At 55.6% G+C, this 20913-nt stretch overlaps 1 protein-coding gene across 1 annotated transcript in view; it reads right to left on the bottom strand.

Moving 5' to 3' along the window:
* The window catches only part of FAM178B (family with sequence similarity 178 member B), an 81678-nt gene that overhangs the window by 23446 nt on the left and 37319 nt on the right, over window positions 1–20913 (bottom strand). The window contains exons 8-12 of the mRNA XM_036263508.1: window positions 19201–19315; window positions 16040–16133; window positions 15628–15804; window positions 15298–15395; window positions 1191–1278 (exon numbers count right to left, since the gene is read on the bottom strand). Coding sequence (XP_036119401.1) covers window positions 1191–1278; window positions 15298–15395; window positions 15628–15804; window positions 16040–16133; window positions 19201–19315 — 572 coding nt within the window. The remainder of the gene's footprint in view (window positions 1–1190; window positions 1279–15297; window positions 15396–15627; window positions 15805–16039; window positions 16134–19200; window positions 19316–20913) is intronic.

Raw genomic sequence — 20913 nt, 5'->3', positions numbered from 1 at the left:
CCAGCCATGCTAAGTCCTAGGGGAGGAAGAGCATGGCAAAGAGGGCAGCCAGGGCAAAAGCCAGGCTGGGCCTGCTCTGACAGCCAACCCACTGGTCACCTGTCTGAGCTCTGTTCCTGCAATGTCAGACTCAGCCATGTGTCCACCCTGCCCCAGAATGTGCTGGGACATTATCTTCGCACTCTGGGCAAGGGGTTACACATGCTTGCCCGGTGCACCTCCAGTGACCAGAGCCCACTGCCTTTCCCCAGCCTGCCTTGCCCGTCTCAGTGGCTGAGCTGGAGGGCTCGGCTATGGTCAGCACTTCCGGGAGTGCAGGGAGATTCCTGGGAGGCTGAGAGCGCTCTCCCCTCCCTGCCATACATCCTGGGCCATCTGTGAGGAGGTTGCAGTCAGAGCTTTGTGGAGAGCAGAGGAAGGGGAAGACACACTCTACCTCCCCACTGCCCCCAGGATGTCTGATGCTGGCACAGAAAGGGAGCAGTTTCAATAGAATAGGATTTGTTTTCCACAAAACAGTGCTGTGCCCAGCCCTGGCCACTGTGGCTCCGCGGCTGAGCATCGTCCTGTGCACCAAAGGATCGCCGGCTTGACTCCCGGTCAGGGCACATGCTGGGTTGTGGCTTGATCCCATCGGGTGTGCAGGAGGCGGCCAATCAACATTTCACGCTCTCTCTCTCTTTCTCCCCCTCTCCCCCCCCCAAAATCTGTGAAAATGTATTTTAAAAAGGATGTACTTTCTTCTTCTTTTTAAAAGTGGTACACAGGGGCAGCAGGAGGAGGGGATGGGGACTCTGCCCCACAGGCGCGGAGCTCTGCTGGGGAGATGAGAGCCCTGGTGGGGTGGTGGTGGGGACGGCTGTACGGCAGTGTGAATGTGCTTACGGCCACGGAAATGGACCTTCAAACTGGCTGAAAATGGCAGAGTTTATGTAGTACATACTTTATCACAGCTTGAAAAAAGGTAATATACACTCCCTACTCGGCTCTGTCCTCAGAGCCTGGCACACAGCAGGCACACACAGGTAACTGTCCAATGCAAGGAGAAAATCCAACAGCCTGGCTGGCCTGGCCGGAAGCCCCGGACCTTTGGGAAAACCATGGGGATGAGCAGGCCAAGGCGGGGAGCTGTTCACTAGCCCCAGGCTTCCCGGTCCCAGCAGACACGGCGGGCAGAGCCACAGACTCACCTGGGCCTTCTCCTGCCAGAGCGGGAGTGTCTCCTGTTGGTTCAGCACCCGGGCAATGACTACGAGGCTGAGCTGGCCCCGGAGCCGCCTGTGAAGGAGGGGGAGACCGAAGGTGAGCATTCCGAGGGGGGTGTTGGCATCACGTGGGCAGGACGCCCATCAAAAGAGAGGGGAACACGGGAGGGCCAAACTGTCTGGAGTCCTTTCTCCTCTGGTTTGCAGCATTTATTTACTTTAGAAGCAATCAAACATGCATGATGGGAAAGTTATAAAATAAGCACAAAGAAAAATGAAAGTGACTGGTAATGTCAGAGGCCAGCAGAGCAGTGTTTTCCTTCTGGGTTTGTCTCTTTCTCTGTACACTTACCTGTGGGTCACAGAGACAGGAGATGACGGACCCTCTGCACACACCTGTGCCCCTCCCTCCTTCACAGTATTACACCTTCCAGCCCATGCAGGTTAGTAGAGGGTGGGTCACCTGGTGCAGTGAGGCCAAATTTTGTTGTTGTTTTTCACTCAGCAGCCAGTGACTTTCCTTTGGAGAACCCCTCCCCCATCCAGCCCAAATCTGGGCTCCCAGGGTTGGCACGTGAGCCAGGCCTGGCCCAACACAGTCCCTGTGAGTGGACTACTGAGCGGTGGCCAGAGGAGTCTTGGCTGGAACCAGCAGCAGGGTGTGTGCCTTCGTTTGGCAGGAGGTGATCCCATAGCTGCTGGGGGCCATCTGCTTCCTTGTGGGAGAGCCTGGAGCGTGAACCAAACAGGAGGGAGCGCGAGCCCAGACAGCGCCCAGAGCCCGCCATGCCTGAAGCCGCCAGCCCAGGACCATTCAATTGGTAGGTCAGTGGGTTGTTTGTGTGCCAATCAAGTCCCTTTCGCTTGAGTCATTTTGAGCTGGCTTCTGAGTCTAGCACAAACAGCCATGATTCATTCATGATGGGGCTGCTATCTCCTCTGGTGAAGACCTCTGGTGTGAATTTAAGGTACTAATGTTTAGGGGTCTGATTTCCAGTCTTCGAGGGCTAGAGTGAGCAAAAGAGAGGGAAGTGGAGACCAGAGGCTGGAGAGAGGTGATGGGAGGGGTCCAGGGCCCCTCCTCACCCAGGCTCTCCTGCTGCAGCCTCCACCGCGAGGTTCTATGTTCCACGCACCACGCACACTTGTTGCCCCCATGGGTGGCAGGTGCAGCCCCGAGCACGCACTTTGTGTGGCCGCAGTCTCTATTCCTGTGGGAAGCCACCATCGGGGAGGCAAAGGAGAGGTCCTGAAGCTGCTGGCCTGGACCCGGCTCTTCAGAGGAGAACCGCCCTCAGGTGACAGCACTGTGGAGGGGCCCACCGTGTGGGCTGACACCAAAGGGACAGAGGAGGGAGGGGACATGAGGACAGCCAGCAGCGGGCAGCACTCAGAAGTGACGTTTCCCTAGGGAAGCACTTTGGGGAGTAGGCTCCCCTGTACCCTCCCTCCCAGGGCCTGAGGCTGTCCGGGCCCCCCATGCTGCTGGGGACTGAGTGGGGCTGGGCAGGCTGGCATCTGAACCAGGGGCCTCATTTATTTTCTTTAATAGCACTTAGTCAAGAAAGTCAGAGAAATCAACAAAGCAAGAGGCTCTTGATTAAACAAAGAAAAAGGGCAGCAGCGGGCGGCACCACTACACTCCAAGATGAACATGAGGAGGAAGGGAAGGCCTGGGAAGGCCTGGCGCCGGGGGGGGGGTGCAGAGGGGCGCGCACAGCTGGTGGGAACGTAAAGTGGTGCCTCCACTCAGTAAACTGTTTGGAAGATCGATGAAGCTGTCCACATGCCTACCTCAAGGCCCGCCGTCCTCCTGGGCACTTAGGGCAGAAGCAGACAGACAGAGGCAGCACCCTGAGAGGGAGGGGTCCAAGACCTACAAGCTCATCCAACAGCGTGGACGGCCTGCTCAGGGTCACACGCAAGAGACCAGATGCAAAAGAATGTATGTGTAGCCCTGGCCACGTACTTGCTCAGAACATCGTCCATATGCCCACGGCTGCCAGTCTATCCCTGGGCGGGGACTACCAGAATCAGCCAATGAATGCATCAATAAGTGGAACAATAAACCGATGTCTCTTTCTTTCTCTCTCTCCCTTCCTCTCTCTAAAATCAATCAATAAAAAATTTAAAGACACGTTTGTATGATTTCACTTATACAAAGAACAAAAACGGGCCAGTACCAGCTGCTGGAAGTGAAGATGCCGTGGCACATGGTGGGGCAGGTTCTGCTCACGCTCCATTTCCCGCTCTGGGTGCTGGTCCAGGTGCCTGACTTGTGGGGACACACTGAGCCACACACTTATGTCTGTGTTCTGTTCTGTTCGTATGTTACGTCCAATGGCATTATCACTTAGAGAAGGAATTCAGCTGGGGAGGAGCGAATGTTGCTGGAGGGGTGAATGGGCCAGATCCCTCCCTCCAACACTCATGGGGGTGGGCTGGCTCTTGCCATATCTTCAGAAAATGAATTTTCTAAGACTTACACAGGAGACCAAATGGTCTTTTTTTTTTTTTATCCTCACCTGAGGACATTTTTTCCCCATTTTTTTGTTCAGATAGAGTGGGAGGGAAAGACAAGAAGAAACAGAGAAATATCGATGTGAAAGGGACATATTGAGTGGCTGCTACCCGCACGACCAAACCAGGGCCAGGGACAAACTGCAACCAAGGTAGATGCCCTTAGTGGGAACCGAACCCGGGTCTCTCGGGACTGCAGGCCAACGCTCTAACCGCTGAGCCAAACCAAACTGGCCAGGGCGAGAGTGAATGGTCTTTACTGGCATGGAATTACATTTCTGGGGTTGTAACGTCTCATCCCTTAGCCCAGTCTTGGAAAAGGGGCAGCTGTGGGCTCAGTTGAACTAGAAACAAAGCCAGCGTCGAGAGTGTCTGTTCCATGACGCAGCCCGGTCTAAATGAGAATCAGTCTAGATTCAGTCTATCAGTCCATTGTGTGCAGTCCACACAGCCATGAGCCACGTGGAGGGCGGGGGGGGGGGGGGCAGGGCCTAGGAGCCCCACAAGCTGGGAGTCCAGTACAGCAGAGAGAGAGAGAGAGAGAGGAGAGAGAGTGAGAGATTAAATATCCGGGTTTCGCACACTTGCAGCAGCCGTGCCTATTCTGGCCACTGACTTGCTCTCAGGTGTGACAGACAGGTAGGCACCTCCCACCTCACTCGGACCTTACTGGGCACGCTCTAAACTGCCTCTGTCCAGTCCTTTCCCCCATCGATTGTGTGGAGTGGAGCCAGTGTTAAACTAGCTTTCAGACAAAGTGGTATAAACGGCATGTCAACGTAAGTCTCCCCTTCGCTCCTTTCCTGTCAAACGACGACTAGATCATTGCCGTGGTATCGATAGGACTGCCAGATTTGGCCAGAAAATATAGGATGCCCAGTTATTTTTAAATTTCTTATAGATAAAGAATAATTTTTTCAGGATAAGTTCCTGCCATGCCATATTTGCATGTTATCTGGCAACCCTGGGAGGGTCTGGCCATTGCCAGCACTCTTGACTGAAAGACAATACCTTAACCAGCACAGGGTCGTCCCTGACCCTGTTTCCTCTTAGCCTTGACCTTTTTCTGCAGAGGGCCTCAGCGTTCCCATTCCACCCTCCAAGTCCTGAGGAGAGGTCGCTCCCATCTGGACTGCACCATGAGACAGAAAGTGAGACCCTCATCCTGGGGTCCCCCACACTGGTGCAGCCAGATCCTGCAGCCTCAGCCCCACCCTTCGGCTTCTCCCTGGGCCCTGCCCCATCACACACCCTGCTGGCTTCCCCTCACAGCCAGCCAGGACCTGCTCTCCAGCTGTTCCTGGAGCCCCAGCAGCAGCTGCACCCACAACACAGTGGGAGGTAAATGGCCCCTCTGAGCTGCTGCTCTGAGCGAGCTTGCAGCCAGAGTCGGGAGTCCTGCATCTGGGGTCAGGAATCCAAGCCAGGACTGTGAGGAGCTCCTCCGCCACAGTGGGCAGGCGGGAGGGGGGCTGGCGTGGGGTGGGGTGCCGGCTGGCAGTGAAGCAGAGCCCGAGGCTCCAGAAGGGGAGAGGCGGCCAGGGCGGGTGGGTCAGGACAGGGCTGGTGTCCAGTAATGAAGAAAAGCACCAGAAAAAGCACTGAGGGGTGAATGGATAAAAAGAAACCGACATCTGAGAGTGGTGCCCCCTCGCCGCCTGCCTGCCCACTGCCTTGTATCCTGACGGCTCTCCCTGCCTTTACACACAGCCCCCTGCACTCTGTTCCCACAGGGAGGGAGCAGGATCCCTTTTTAACTTTAGCCTAAGAACTCACTCTGCAAAGGAGAAAAAGCAAAGATGTACCCCAAACACCCCGACGCGGGGGCCAGGCAGAGGGCCAGGCCCGGCTGAAGTTGGTCTGGGCTCCTCCTCCCTGGAAGCTGCCTGACCCCACTCAGCAAAGCCTCCCGGAACTCAAACCAGGCCGGACAAAGCAGGATGCAAAGCCCCTGGAGCCATCCCAGCCACTGTCATATAAGGCAAGACTCCAGCCCTCCTGCTCACAGCTGGCCAGGCCTCTGCCTGGCCCTGCCCCCGCCACTCCCAAAGGCCTCCCTAAGACCAGGACACTGGATTAGCACTCAGAGGAGCCCGCAGTGCTGGGAAATTTGGAAATGATTTTTCCAAACATGAAGCAGAGCCGGGGAGTGAAATGCAGGCCTCCCCTCAGCTTCTCCAAGGGGCAGCGTGGCCAGTACCCTGCAGTCCATGGGCCCCTCTGGTGCCCCTGTCCTCACTCCTTCAGAGGGGAACCAGGCCCTGCCAAGGCTCAACTACCCTACAAGGCCATCAGGCATCTGGCCAAAGGCGGGAGCTGCCTTTCCCGCGTCTCTAGGGCAGCTCAGGAAGCAACAACAGTGGCCGGTTCCTCCCGGAAATGCGGCCCAACGCCCAGTGTGCCTGTCCGGGGGTCTGGGCCCCACTTGGCACCGCCACCTCTCATGCCCCTGCCCTCAGCCCTCCGCCTAGAGCCGCCCACCCTACACATGTGCACGTGCTGCCCAGGCAGAACGAGCCAGGTCTGGGCCAAGAGATGAGGGCCACCTCCTCTGTGGTCTGCTGGTCATTGAGAGGCTGAGGCACTCGAGTGTGGGCAACATAGTGGGGACAGGAAGTGACAGCAGGGTACAGACAGCCACAGACCTTTTTGTTGAACGGCCAGAGGGCCATGGGAAGGATCTATCCTCTTCCACATGGTGAAACCCACACAAGCTGATGCTCCTCCAGGGCGGCCGAGAGAGCGAGCTCCGCAGTTCCATTTCTGCGCATGATCGAAATCGCACAGAACCAGGCTGCGTGATGGGAGTCGGGGAGGGAATGTCTGGGAGAGGCCCGAGGGGCTTCCGGGAGCCGGTGACAGTCTCTCCCATGACGTAGTGGTGGCTACATGGACGGTCCCCATTGCAAAGTGCACTGGGCATCTGCTTCTGTGTGTCTTTTCCTGCATGCAGGTTATAGCTAAATATAAAGGTTACTGCTGTTTAGAAATAAAGTTCAGATGGACAATCCCAAGACAACTTCCTCCCTCCTTCCCTCCTCCTTTGTTTTTGGTATTATAACCTTAGGTTTAGAAAACACCTTAACAATCCCCCCTGACATCCAAGCAGGCCCTCCACGTGCTGGAGGGAAGCTGCCGTGCTCCCCCGTTCTCCAGGCGCTCCAGCCAGTCTCCTCCCCTTTGCCACTCTGGGTCAGGCCCTCCAGCCCCTGAGGACCTGCAGTCCGGTCAGGGGAGGCCCCGAGCTGAAGCTGGTGCTCATTTTCATGCGGCCCCACGATGCTGTGCAGTTAACAGACCGAGCGCAAAATCTTCTTCACACGTCTCGCTGTCAAGTCCCACTTCCTACACCTCGTTTTTAATTGTACGGCTGGGTCTCTCTTTTCTACCCAGTCTGTCATTGTGGTCTGTTGAGATCTTCTGGGATCTTCCATTTGCTGTCAGTTGTATTCATGTCATGCGTGAATCTGACTATTGTTCCACTGGTGGCCTCATCCGAGATGCTGGGTCTGCCCTCGGCAAGCTGCTGGTGAAGACAACCCTGTGGCCACAGGGCCGGCCCCAGGCAGACTAGCGGCCAGCAGTACCTTTTGATGATGAGCCCGTCTAGTTTTACATCACTCAGCCCATTTCCTCAATGTCCACAAGATGCAACGACATCTCTATCCAACGCCCTGGGAAAACCTAGGTCTCCAGAGTACTTTCTGGCTGGCCTGGCAGAAAAGAAATGAAGCCAGTCTGGTACGATTTGTCCCCAGGAACCCTGGACAGCAACGCTTCCGGCTGTTCTGTGCTCTCAAGCCATCTCCCAGGGAACTGCACTGACAGAGGAGAGCACCTCTGCACCCCACTCCCAGTTCCCAGCTCCCCCCCCAGGGCACCCCATCTGCACACCTCCCTCCACCGGAGGGGCTTCACGTGGTTCCACACGGCCAGATGCTGTCATATAGTCTCCTCCACTTCCTGAGACTCCAAATCCCTTTGGTCAATCTTTGAGTCCAGACAAAGACACGAGAGGAATTCCGTAGTGTCTTTTCTCTCCATCTCAACATTTCAGTCAGCCCAACTGCACTCCTTGATTCAAAACTAACTGCACACCCCTCTGACGGGCCTCAGTTTCCCCACAGTATCATCACTGCTCCGTGCTGTCTATTGCCTTCCCCTGTCCCCCATCTCCCAGTCTGGGATCCAGTAGCCTCTGGCTACTTCCCACCTTTTCCCTTGCTGGGGTCCTTTGCAATGCACAGTCAGTTTTATTGCAGGATCTCCGCTCCCACCTGAGCCACCTTCCTTTTCGCAGTCTGCTACTAAAAAATCACCTCTCTACGCCTTCTGAAGTCTGCCCTCCAGAAGCAACGGCTCCACAGGCATGCTCAGCGAGCCCCTCCTCGCCAGGCTGCGGACCAGACCGCAGGTCACATGCCTCCCCCAGGATGCTCCAGCCCAAGGGGTCTGCAAAGAGCGCCAGCAACCAGAGGCCGTGGCGGCTTTCCGGGAGAGGCCTTGCTCTGGCCTAGTCGTGAGGTGAGGAGAAGAGGCTTCTCCGAGAAGAGGAACAGCCTGGCGGGTGGCTCAGTTGGCTGGCACGGTGTCCCAACATGCCAGGGTTGCGGCAAGTCAATGTTTCTTTCTTTCTCTCTCCCCCGACTCTTCTCTAAAAATCAATTTAAAAATTTGTTTTTAATTTATTTTTTATCCTCACCTGAGGACATTTTTGCATTTATCTTCAGATAGAGCAGGAGGGAGAGAGGGGTGAAGAGAGCGAGAGAAACATCGACGTGAGAGAGACACATCAACTGGCTGCCACCCACACGACCCCAACTGGGGCCCGGGACAAACTGCAACCGAGGTACGTGCCCTTAGCAGGAACCGAACCCGGGAGTCTCTGGTCCACAGGATGACGCTCTAACAGCTGAGCCAAACCAGCCAGGGCTAAAAAAATTTTTTTTACAAAAGAAGAGGGAACAGATGACGAAAAGCTCGGAGACAAATGCGCGTGGCTTTGGTGGCTGTGGAGACTGAGGACACGGTGGGCGCAGGGCAGCCTGCGGGGCAGGGGCGGGATGGGGAGGAGGTGGGCCTGGAAGGGGCCCGCGGCCCTCATGTGAGGCTGGCTGCTTGACTTCATCCTGAGGACAGGAGCCGAAAGGACTGTGCATAGGAGCTCCTGGGCCACTGGGCAGTGCGGGGCTGGGCCGAGGGACAGAGCCCGCCAGGGACAGCCCGGTTCTCTGGCAGGAACTCAGGGCGGGCTGTGCGAGCTGGAGCCGCGGCAGCCACGGCAGGATGGCACGGAGAGGAGTGCTGCGGGAGCAGGGCAGCCTGGCGGCACGAAGGTGCCCGTACACCCCGGGCTTCAGGCGGGTGCTGATGCCACCACGGGGCCATGGACGGCAGGGGCGGTGGCCCTTCTGGGAAGGTGGTGAATTCTGCTGCACACGCTAACTGGAAATACCTTCCCACACAGATCTGGTGCTGAAAGGAAAAGTCTGGCCACAGGTACGGCCTTGGGCGCCCCAGCATGTAGCAGACTTGAAGCCACGATGTGGATGAGATGGGGGTCTCAGGTCGGGGATTGTCCCTGGAGGGGAGTAAGCAAGCAGGTTTGGGCCAAGGGGAGGCCAGGCTGCGATGCACTCACAGCAAAGCTGACCCCCAAAAAAGCTCTGGGGCTGGCGAGGCCCTTCAGAGACATCCCGAGTGAGGCCTTTGTATCCTCACCACTGGGCTGCTCCCAAGGAAGGGGCCCAACCTTGGGGAAAATGGCCTCTTCCACGGAGGCAACTCCTGGCCGGGCTGGCAAGGCAACGACACTCCAGCAGCGCCTGAGTCCCATGTGGACAGGGCACCATGTGGGCATAGGCAGAGAACCCCAGTGCCCTGCCCAGAAGGTGCCCAAGACTGTGCCAGTGACAGAGAAGAGGGCCTGGGACAGAACCCTGAGGCAGCAAGGCTCCAGGGGCAGCGGAGGGTGCGCAGTCAGTGACAGCGACTGGGGAGGGGCAGGCAGGGAGGGGTCAGAGAATGGCCCTGCGAAGCCGGGAAGAGGGTGATACACCGGTTTCTGAGACAAAGCACCAGGTCACAGGTGACAGGAGAAAAGCAAGGAGTGAGAGCGGAGATGGGGTGGCCAGAGGAGGCGTGTCCTCCACTTCTAGCTCAGTCAGTCCTCCCACCTCCCGCACACTCGCTCGGCCGAGCCGGACCCTCTCAGCCGGTGCCTCTCACTTCTGGGTCTTCGTGCCCTCCTCTCCTCCGCTGGCCGCTCCCCAGCTGCAGCCGTGGCCCCTGACTCCTAGACATGACCTTTCTGTTTCTTGTTCCCCCAAATTTCAAAACCTTCTGAAATATTGAGGGTTTTTTTACACTGTAGTGCCTCCTTCTAGAATGTTCTGAATGGCTGTCTTCTCAGGTGAGAACTCCCTACAACACTCTGAGCTCTGAAGAACCCAGTATGTGTCTGGGGTTCAGACAGGGAGCAAGAGGAAACGGGGAGGGGGGTGTGGAGGAGCTGGAGGGAACGGTGGGTGGAGCTGCAGGTGTTCTCAGGGAGGAGACTCCCCAGGGCGATCATCTGCTGCGGAGAACGAGGCAGCAGAAAACAGAAGCTAAGGGTGCAGGAGTAAGAAGGAATGACTGCAGGAGGAAGGTCTGGAGGAGGGCACATGGCACATGGCGGAGACAGGTGGCCTTGGAGCGAGCTATGGCACTCCCAGGCCTGTCGCTGCTCTGGGCCTGACATGCGGACCTCAGGACTCTGAGGCTGCAGTTTTCCAAGGCCACCTGCCGCCCGCGGCATCGGCCAGCTCTCCGTTGGGGGTCAGGATCCGGCTGCTTCAGACCGAAAGGACTATACTGAGGAGGTGCCAGGGAGCTCTGGGATTCACGGGAAGGTGAAGAACTGGTCTTGAAAACCAGTCAGGGCCAAGGGACATGTGACAGCAGTAAGCAGCAGGTCCCTGCCCAGGAAGAGTGGGGAGGGCTGCTGCCCGGGCTCCTTCCCCAGGAGCCCAGCCAACTCGTGTGCCCACTCCAGCTCCTGAGAAGGGACAGAGGGCTATCTGGCCCTTGGCTTCTGTGTAGAGGGAGGCGTGACGAGGAATTTCCCCCAACCAGAACACAGGAAGGAATGTCCAATGTCTGGGAACAACTGTCTACCTTCCCTTGAAAATAAAAAAGCCACAACCTGAATGTGTCTGCCACAGGAGCAGAGATAAGAAGAGAGCCAATGTTTACGTGTACTCATCAACCATTCAGTGAGCACCGGGTCATTCCAGCCGCTGCTCCGGCACCGAGACACCTGCAGGGACAGCTGACATCTGATGGCAAGTCAGGAAGAAAAACAAAGAACAAGCCCTGGAAGCCCTGAGGAGGGGGCTAGGCTGGAAAAGATGATCAGCTGAGGGTTCTTTGAGGAGGTGACATTTGGGCAGACAGAGACCACCATGATGTGCAAGTGTGAGTCTCCTGCCAATGTGGGGGGAGGGGAGCATGCTGGAAAGAGGGGACATCAAGATGCAAGTCTCCATGTGTCCCCGGGATAGTGAGGGCAGAGCAGTGGGCAGGGGCCACATCCCAAGGCGCCTCACAGGCCATCTGGAAACTTCCTTCCAAATAAGATGCTAAGCCTTGGGGGATTCTTAAGGAAATGACTCAATTTTTTGTGGTAGTTCTTTTACTGTTAGGTGTTCTAGGTGCGATAACTATTTTGTGAAAAAAACCAACCAAACAAACAAAAAACACAGAGCCTTGACTTTTTGAGATACCTAATGAAATAAAATGGTCTTCTGTCTGGGCCCTGTTCCCACTGACCTGGGGCGGGAAAGGTGGGGAGAGCAGGTAGGGTGGAGGACTCGCACGGCCACAGTGGGCACCTGCTGGGACGGAACGTGGGGGCTGGAGCCCAGCTCACTGCTCTACTTCTGTGTATTTGAAATGTTCTGTGACAAAACATTAAAAAAATAATTAAATAACCCTGGCCAGTTTGGCTCAGTGGTTAGAGTGTCGGCCCACGGACCAGAGAGTCCTGGGTTCGGTTTCTGCTAAGAGCCATGTACCTTGGTTGCGATTTGTCCCCGGCCCCGGTTAGGGTCAGGTGGGTGGCAACCACTCGATGTCTCTCTCTCACATCGATGTTTCTCTCTCTCTCTTCCTCCCTCTCTCCCTCCCACTCTATCTGAAGATAAATGCAAAAATATCCTCGGGTGAGGATTAAAAAAAAAATCATTAAATAAAAGTTAATCTGGTGCCTGGCCGGTGTGGCTCAGTGGTTGAGCGTTGACCCATGTACCAAGTTTGATTCCTGGTCAGGGCACATGTCCAGGTTGTGGGCCAAATCCCAGTGGGGGCATGCAGGAGGCGGCCAATCGATGTTCTCTCTCATAGATGTTTCTATCTCTTTCTCTCCCTCCCTTTCCCTTCCTCTCTCTAAAATCAATACAGAAAAAAAAATTTTTTTTTTAGTGACTCTGGCTAAATGGTGAGAACAGAATGTTGGTGCAAAAGCAGAAGCAGGCAGGCCAATAGGGTATTTGGAAAAGAGAAATGAGCCCAAAGACGACATAAATCATGTATGTTAATCTCAAACCACAAAGACTACTTTCCCCCTAAACAAAACTGGGATTACAATTTACATACAGACGCATAGCCTTTTTAACTTAGCGTAATTTTGTTAAGTGTCCCTTTCTCCGTGATGTTGTTAAGTACTCTAAACTATTCGGCAGCATGAGCAAAATCTAATTTAGGGTGAGCCACTGAGGCTGTGTCCAATCTTTCACTCTTACAAACATCACTATGCCGAGTCCTTACTATTTCTGGTTAAATTCTTTGTCAGAGGGTCTGCGCATTTCAAAGGCATTTGCTTGATCTGGCCGAGATGCCCGGACGAGGGCAGGGATGAGCACACCACGGACAGAGGAGCTGTCCTGTCCCCGCACCTCCTGTGGACACTGGGCGAAGAACTCTCTGCCACCGTCAGGGCCACTTCTGCGATGTTAGGAAGCCTTGGGCGGGTGGCAACACGCAGGAGATACTTAATGAACATTCAAGGTGCTGATGGAGGGAGCCTGGGAAAGTCCATTGGCTTTTAGGGGAGCAAAAGCAGCCCTCTGCTCATCTTCTCAACGGGGCTCCTGGAAGTGGCTGCAGGCTCTGCTGGGAACAGGTGCTGGGCCTGGACAGAAGCTGGACGGCCAGGGCTACCTCTGAGGGGCTGTGGTACCCAGACAGCATCCCTTTAAGAACCTTCCCTTCAGGTGGGTTTCCCTAGTATTTACTTCCATTTTCCAGGGTTAAGCTCAACTCTGCCTTCAATCTATGGTGCATCTCTCTTTTTTTTATCCTCACCTGAGGACTTTTTTTTCTATTTTTTATTCAGATAGAGCGGGAGGGAGAGAGAGGAAGAGAGAGAGAGAGAGAGAAACATCGACGTGAAAGGGACACATCAAGTGGCTGCCACCCGCATGACTAACCAGGGCTGGGGACAAACTGCAACCGAGGTACATGCCCTTAGCGGGAACCGAACCCGGGTCAGACCGCAGGCCGACGCTCTAACCGCTGAGCCAAACTGGCCAGGGCTGTGCATCTCTTGACGTCTTGGTCATCAATGTGGGTGGGGGAGGCCTGCCACCTCACTCTTCTCACTCAGCGCGGAGCCAGCTAGCTGGTGGACCTAGAAGGCGACAGCCCATGTACAACAACATGCCTTCCATCCTGGAATTGGTCTGGGCATTGGGTCCAGCGATGGAGCCACCAGCACAGGCAGAACAAGGCCACCAGCAAGCTCCTCCAACATCGCCACCACAGGGGCAGGGCTCAGGGGTGGGCGGGTGGCACCTGAAAGCCACTGTGACTACAGGGCAGTTGTAGAAAGAATGAGAAACCCTTTCTGATCCAATCTGGACCGACGGCCAAAGTGTACCCTGAAGTAAGAAGAAGAGAGGGAGCTCACATGCACACACGTGGATGGTCACGGCTATAGGGAAGAGGGAGCTCACATGCACATGGTATAACAAAACCGAGAACACACAGTATTAATGATAATGCGCAGAAGCAGGCGTTTTCACATCCACTGGTGGTGTTGATAATTGACACAAGTTCTTTATGGAGGCCAAATTTTATATTTTTATATATATATATATATTTTATATATATATATTTAATCCTCAACCAAGGATATTTTTTCCAGTTATCTTTGGATACAGGGGGAGGGAGAGAGAGAGAGTGGAAGAGAAGGAGGGAGAGAGAAACATCAATGTGAGCGAGATACATGGAGTGTTTGCCTCTCGCACAAGCCTGACCAGGGCCAGAGGCAAACCACAACCGAGGTACGTGCCCTTGACTGGAATTGAACCCACGACTCTTTGGTCAGAGGGCCATTGCTCTGTTGAGCCAAACCGGTCAGGGCTGGAGGCCAAATTTTAAACGTGCATATGCTAGGACTGCAATTTCACCTCAATAAACTTATCCTGTAGAAATATGTGCACGAATGTGTCAAGTCCGCACACATGGGCAGTCACGGGATGAGCATCCGGAGGAGGGCCTGACTGCCGACACTGGGGAACACCGTGCGGCCGGGGAAACAGTGTGGCTCGTCGTGTGTGCCGTGCGCATGCGCAGGTGTGTATGGCCCAGGTCCTCCAATATGGAGGGAAAGCCTCCCTTCAGGACTGCAGAGAGGCCTCTCCTTCAACCAGACTCATAGGAAAGAGACTGAGCCCCCATCTCAGGACTGGGGTTGGGCTCAGGATGATCAAACCCAGCTGGGCCCTGGGGACAGGAAGCTGAATGAAACTCCAAACTGCCCCAGAAGCCACCGTGGGGAAGGGGCTGCAGGGGGCTGGCCCTGGGGGAGGGTCCTGTGAAGGCTGGGGTCTTCCCCAGTGGGGCCCAGGACAGGCCTGGTTGGGAGGGTGGGAGGAGCTGCAAATGGACAGCAGAGGACCTGGGGAATGGTCTGCTCAGGGAAGGGCAGTAAGTCCCGAGACTACGGCCTACAGTGGGAGCAGGAAGAGGAGAGGGGCGATGGAGGCCAGGCCCCGGGAGGGGCACAGCTCCCTGCGGCTGAGTGCCCGCCTTGCTCAGCAGTGTGCAGGTGCTGCTCTGGACATGGGTGGACTGGACCTGCTCTCCTGGGAGAGGCCGTCATAAACAAGAAACAAACAGCAAGATCATCTGGGGCTGAGATCAAGGCTGCGAAGCAAAATAGTATAAGAAACTGAGTGTGAAAGGTGGGGAGTGGGGGGTCAGGAACACAGGCAGCTGAGGCCCCAATGACCAGGAAGAAACATGCCATCAACGACTGGGGGGGGGCAGCACAAAGGAGGGCGGGACACCACATTCACAAGCTAATTGTTCAAGGCAATTGTTTTGCTAATAAAACCATGGCAAGGAAATTAGGCTTTTTTTCGTTTGTAATGAACTCATTACTGAGTTGTATTTTTAGTTCTTTCTCCTGGGTTTTAGAGCCCCGTTGAGAGGGGGAGGTTTGTGGGATGGTCTGGACCCCACACCTCACCTGTCCCAGGGGCAGGACGAGTGCAGAGGGAGGAGGCAGCGGCGAAGAAGCACCCACCTGCTCCGGGAGGTCACGTCTGGGAAGAACTGAACGAGGGCCAGCAGGTTGTGGTGGTGATCCGACGCCAAGCTCAGGGCACTGCACAGCTGCTGCAGCTGTGGGGACAGCCAGCACCACAGGGGTGGGGAAGGGGCCACCCTGACCTCTCCACCAGCCCTCTTGGAGGGTAAGAGGGCCAGTCATGGAGGCCAGGGACAGAAACAATGTTCCCTGGCCTCCCAGTGACCTCATAACCTCAGAGCAGTGCCATCCCCACCTAGGGCAGGCTAAAAGACTCGGGACTTTCTAGAGGAGGCCGGGTTGGGCTGGGCCCAGGGCTCAACGTACCTTTCCCGGCCACTGCCGGATGTTCTCGAGAAGCTGGAGCAGGAGCTGCTGGAGGTCGGTTTTGGGCAGCAGGCGCAGCCCCACGTCCAGGCCAGCTCTGCACATTAGCTCCATCAGGTCCAGGAGGTTCCCATCGGTGGTGGCCCCTGGCTGAGCTAGGGCACACAGTGTCAGGAACTGGAGAGCAGAGAAACACCAGGGCAGGCAGGAGGGTCGGCATGTGAGCCCTCGGCCGTGTTGCACAGGAGCTGAGATAAGCAGTGAGGCCAGAGTCCAGACCCCACGGGGTCCTCAGGTGGCAGGTGATGGCCCGACAGTGAGCGCTGGGTGCTGAGCACTCGCCGGTGCCAGCGGGAACTCACCGAACCACCTGCTGGGTCTGGACTGTGAGTGAGACAGCTGTCGGACTCACCTTACAGATGTAGCTCAGGCTGATGTCCAAGGCGGTCTCCTGGGGGGTGTCCTGCTGCTCACCACAGCTCAGGCTAGCCTCACGTTTAGGCACCCTAAGGCAAGGCAGAAACAAAGGGAGGAAACAGGAGAAATGGCACCAGGGGAGAACTGAGGTGTATAGAGGGGCTCGCACTTGCTCAAGAACAAGGTTCAGGGACACTCCACTCAGCTGTGCCCTGTGTGTGCCCGTCTCCACTGCTGTGTAACAAATTACCCCCAATGCTGAGGCTTAGAAACTACATCTATGATCTCATTCAGTTTCTGTGGGTTGGGATGCAGGAGCAGCTCAGTGGTTCTTGCTCAGGGTCTCTCATGAGGTGAGGTTGTGACAAGGCCCCTTTATGTCTCATCCACTCTCCCACTCTTGTTAACTAGCTCGGAGTCCTGCTAGCAGTAGGCTCTCAATAACCAAAGACACTGACGACAGCGTGGCTGCTGCCATCTCTGCACACGCCAGCGAAGGGTCTCCGTTCTCCTTTACTTCTGGCGGGGGAGGGGGGTGCTCTCTCTGCTCTCCAGAAGGAGAGACCCGTGTCTAGGCACTAGGGAAGCTGGTGCCAACAAACCAAAGCTGGGGCACAGGGCTAGGACTGGGTCAGCTGCTCTTCCAGATCTTAGCATTACTAGGGCCAGGGAATGGGTGAAGCTGGCATCTATATCCGGGCACAGGTGGGCTATGTCAGAACGAGGGGGGTTGCAGCTGTAGCAGCCTGTGAGTATGCACAGGGTGAGCAAGCTTGGGGAAGATGCTTTCAGATCCCAAGGGGGGCATCCGAGCAGGCTGCATGCCTCTGCTGCAGAGCAGTGGGCTTTCGGACAGTTCGGTGCTGCCCGAGAGAGGGAGAGTGCAGAACTGGGAGCTGGGCAGGGGGAGCGTCTGGTGCCAGAGCCCTCCCATCCCTGAGGGAATGCCCGCCTCCCAGGTGGAGAGGGGACAGCTCCTGGAATGCGCTCCTGGGAAACAGCAGACCATAGAAGAGGGCTCTCCACTCCCTGCCTTTCTGAGGAGCCACTCGACTGAAACTGTGACTGCTATTCTGGGACACTCCGCGCCTCCACCACTGCTCGCAGCAGGAGGCCACCGAGACAGGAACCCGCGGCCTGGCAACCCCGTTCCCCTCCTGCACTCAGCAGGCTGAGAGAGCCGATATGACTCCATGAGCAGCCTCATCTGGGACAGGCTTCAGCCGTCCTTGGCTGGCCAGGGCAGGGCTCACAGCCCCACAAGCAGCACCCAGGCACTGGAGTTTGGGTCACAACACTGTTCTACACTCACTGAGTAATCTTAAGAGGGGACCATCCCTCAGTTTCCATATTTGCTTTTCCCAGGGGTTGAAAAAGTAATAGTTACTATCTGTATGGTACTCCCATATTCTCAGCAGCAGGAGGGTGGGGAAGTGTGTGGGCACTGCCCCCACCACAACCAAGAGCTGCTGAGGCGCCCAGGACAGAGCCCCCTCGGGCTGCCGACAGGGTGCTCTCCCTGGGGGCTGCTATGCTGAGGGCACCCACAGTTTCAGTGCCCACCTGCCTGCCTCCTGCACAGGGCTGACCGCACCCGGTAAGGCCAAAACTGCACACTGGGCTGGTGTGCCCAGGTATAACAGATGACACGTTTAAAAGGCCACAGTCCCAGTGCCCACCTGCCTGCCTCCTGCGGCCTCCAAACCAGGTAGATTGTCTTGAAGCACCCGCGGCAGTAAGCCACAGAGAAGGGTGGGAGAGGGGACTGGCCTTTGCAGAGTGCAGAGTGGACTGAGTGGTTGTCTCCAGAGCCACCTCCCACTTTCCCCGTGGGTACCAAGTGCTCGTCAGAACAGTTGGAAGTGGCTCTCCCCAACCCCACAGCACCCCCTCCCCACTCCTGATGTGCATGTGTTTTCTGTGCATAATTCTCCCCTGACCCATCCCAGGTGGTGGTGTGAGTGCAGTTGTGCTGGGGAAGAGGAGAGCGGCCCATCACACCAGCTACAGAACTGGGGGGCGGGGCTGGAGCTGCAGGCTTGCACGTACGTGGCATGTACAGCACAGCCAGTGTGGCTTGGTTTGCAGACAATTACTAGACACAGTCGTGGAAAAGGTTCTTTAGAAAACTTGGGTCTTCCCCCAAGATGGACATCTGCCCACCAGAGCAAAGGAAGGGGGCCCAGCACCTTCTGGGATGAAGGACTGTCCACAGGAGGGGGGCTCCCATGTAATAGCCCATTCAGGGTTCTAAATGTTCTGTTGTTTCTCAAACCAACAGAAATCTCCAGAAAGAGTTTAGACATGCTATAACCCGTAGAACAAGCTCATGAAATGTATGGCTTTTACAACCCAGGCCTGGCCACCATCCAACAGTCCTCACTAAGGTATACTGTATGGCTTTGTTCCCCGAGGGCAGGGACTATGCTTATGCAAATTAGCATCACTGTACCCACCCAGCCCAGCATACACAGGGTGCACCCACAAAACAAAATCGAGCATGGTGGAAGTCACGTGTACACCTGTGCCCTGCTGGCCATGAGCTGACATTAGGTGTGGGCCCGGAGATGGACTGAACAGTGGGGTGGCGAGGGCTTTGAGTCAGGAAGGGACAGGGAGAGGTCAACCAAGCAGCAAGATGCATCACGCCTGTTTCTCTCTGTACAGCTGGGTCTGGGAGCCTGGCAGGTCACACGCTCAGGTGCTCGGGTACTCATGTGGGGTTGTCTGTAATTCCCGCAGACTCTGGGCTTCACCATGTGGGCTATGGCTGAGTTTAGTAACTTTATTTTTTTTTTACTTCAAATAAATGCACATGATTTTATGTAAAAATTAGAAGAAAGGTTTTTTTTCTAACTTATAAATGCTCACTGAGTGGAGGATCATTCCACAGATAATGAAATCGATAGCTTTGTGTAATGAATAGCTAGTTGTGTTACATTTATAGGACATACTTTAAATTAATATTTCCCAGCATGAATATATTTTTAGAATCTTCGTTTCTGGGGGGTAATACTTTGCTTTGTTTCCTAACAAAACACTGAGGTGTAGCTGGTATGGGAAAACCTGCCCTATGTAACGTGACTTGGACAGGTCTGAGCTGAGTCCAGCACCTGATGAACGAATGAGAGGATGCGAGGAAGGGGCCGCACTCACCTCCCACTGTGCTCCGCGGGCGCCTGTGGGCACCAGGCAGGGCTGTGGGCACCCAGGCTGTGGAGTGCCTCCCTGATCTCTGGCAGCTGAGGGCACCACATGTGCGCATCCTCACCTGGCAGGCCGGAGGAAGGCAAGGGTTAGAGTGGGCAGAGGAAGACAGGACGTAAGCTTCCCGCGGCAGGGGCTGGGAGAGAGCCAAAGGGGATCGGTTTCTACATTCGGTAGCACAGGCATCGCCTGCAGAGATAAAGCACCCGGTGGTTTTCAGATGCTCGCTGGAGCTTTGGGAACCTGGCCTTTCATTCTCTGATCTGCAAGCAATGGCTGCCTTGATGTGCAAGGGCCCAGAGGTGACAGCGCCCTGACCCCTCCGCCAGGCAGCCACCAGGGCACTGAGCGGCTCAGAGCTGAGCCAGTTGACGAGCCCTGAATCAGAGGCCTCAAAACTGCAAGGCTGAGAAAACGCCCGTCTTGGTGCCCCAGGCTCTGCCGCAGAGGCCACAGCCCTCGTTGCGACATCCCGGGTTTCCCAGGCCCACCATCCCTGCTGGTGTCTTCTCAGCAAGCTCGGGTTGTGAGCACATCCTTTCTTGACCATTTTACAGAACGAGTGATAATCTGACCACATCAACCAAGGGGAGAACCTTGCATACTCGGGGCTTTTGCTTTTGTCAGACTATTTAAGGTCATTTTTAGAAACAGAATAGAAAAATTAAAAATGTGTGGCCGGGTATGTTTCCTAAAGTCGAAATGCTACAATGTCGTCTCTGCACAAGATACCCCTCATGCCCGTGGAGGCGGTGGAAGAAGCGGAGGGAAGGGACGGAGAGAACCCTAAACAAACTTGACCAGCAGCGCACGGCTAAGAGGGACGCTGAGAACACCGCACAGAATAAGCCGGCAGTGCCGGAGCACAAACGCAGGGTCTGACGGTGAATCAGGCATCGGATCAAGACCCCGGGAGCCAGGCTGGGGTGCATTAGCAGTGTGTGCTCAAACCTTGGCCATCGGAGGCGAGTGCTCCCTCCTAAGGGCTCACTTCCTTACACCCCATGTGTGAGCAAACCATGCCGGTGCTCAGGATATAAAGGTGACTCTGTCGAGAACTTGACCTCAGGGAGCCCACAGTCTAGGAGGGAGAGGAGCCAGGCAGATAAATGAATACAAGAGTGTGTTCGTGGGAAAACCAAAGCAGGTGCAAAGTATGAAGCCTACTCAGAGGAGGGGAAATAATTGGCAAGAGAGGAGGGCAAGGAGCATGCACAGGTAACAGGAAAGGAAGCACACGCCTTGCAAAGCGACAGAAATGTCAAAGACAAAGAGGCACATCCAGAAACCAAGGCAAGTGATCAAGTAGCCTAAACTCACTGAGAGGTTTCGGCCACAGTCCAGTCCGGCTGCAGAGCCAGCAGCCCGTGGAGTGGCGGGCAGAGGGTCCCTGAGTCCCATCCAAGGACATTGCTTCGGTGGCATCGAGTGTCTCTCTCTTTGGAAATGTATATGGGTCTGGGCTCACCCAACAAGTAATCAGACTCCTGGAGGAGGAAAAACTTTCCTTGTTTGTTTTTTTCCTCTCAGGCAGCTTCACAAGTGAGAGAACGGTAATGATACCCCTGCCCGCTCACAAATGAGCTGGGAAGAATGAAGTCTGCAAAACACAATGCGACGTCACTGGAGGGAGAGCTGTTTACCAGGGCCCTTGGGGACAGT

Source organism: Molossus molossus, unplaced genomic scaffold (genome assembly GCF_014108415.1).
Source record: "Molossus molossus isolate mMolMol1 unplaced genomic scaffold, mMolMol1.p scaffold_m16_p_15, whole genome shotgun sequence".
Classification (NCBI taxonomy): domain Eukaryota; kingdom Metazoa; phylum Chordata; class Mammalia; order Chiroptera; family Molossidae; genus Molossus; species Molossus molossus.
This window is presented reverse-complemented; position numbering and strand designations above follow the sequence as displayed.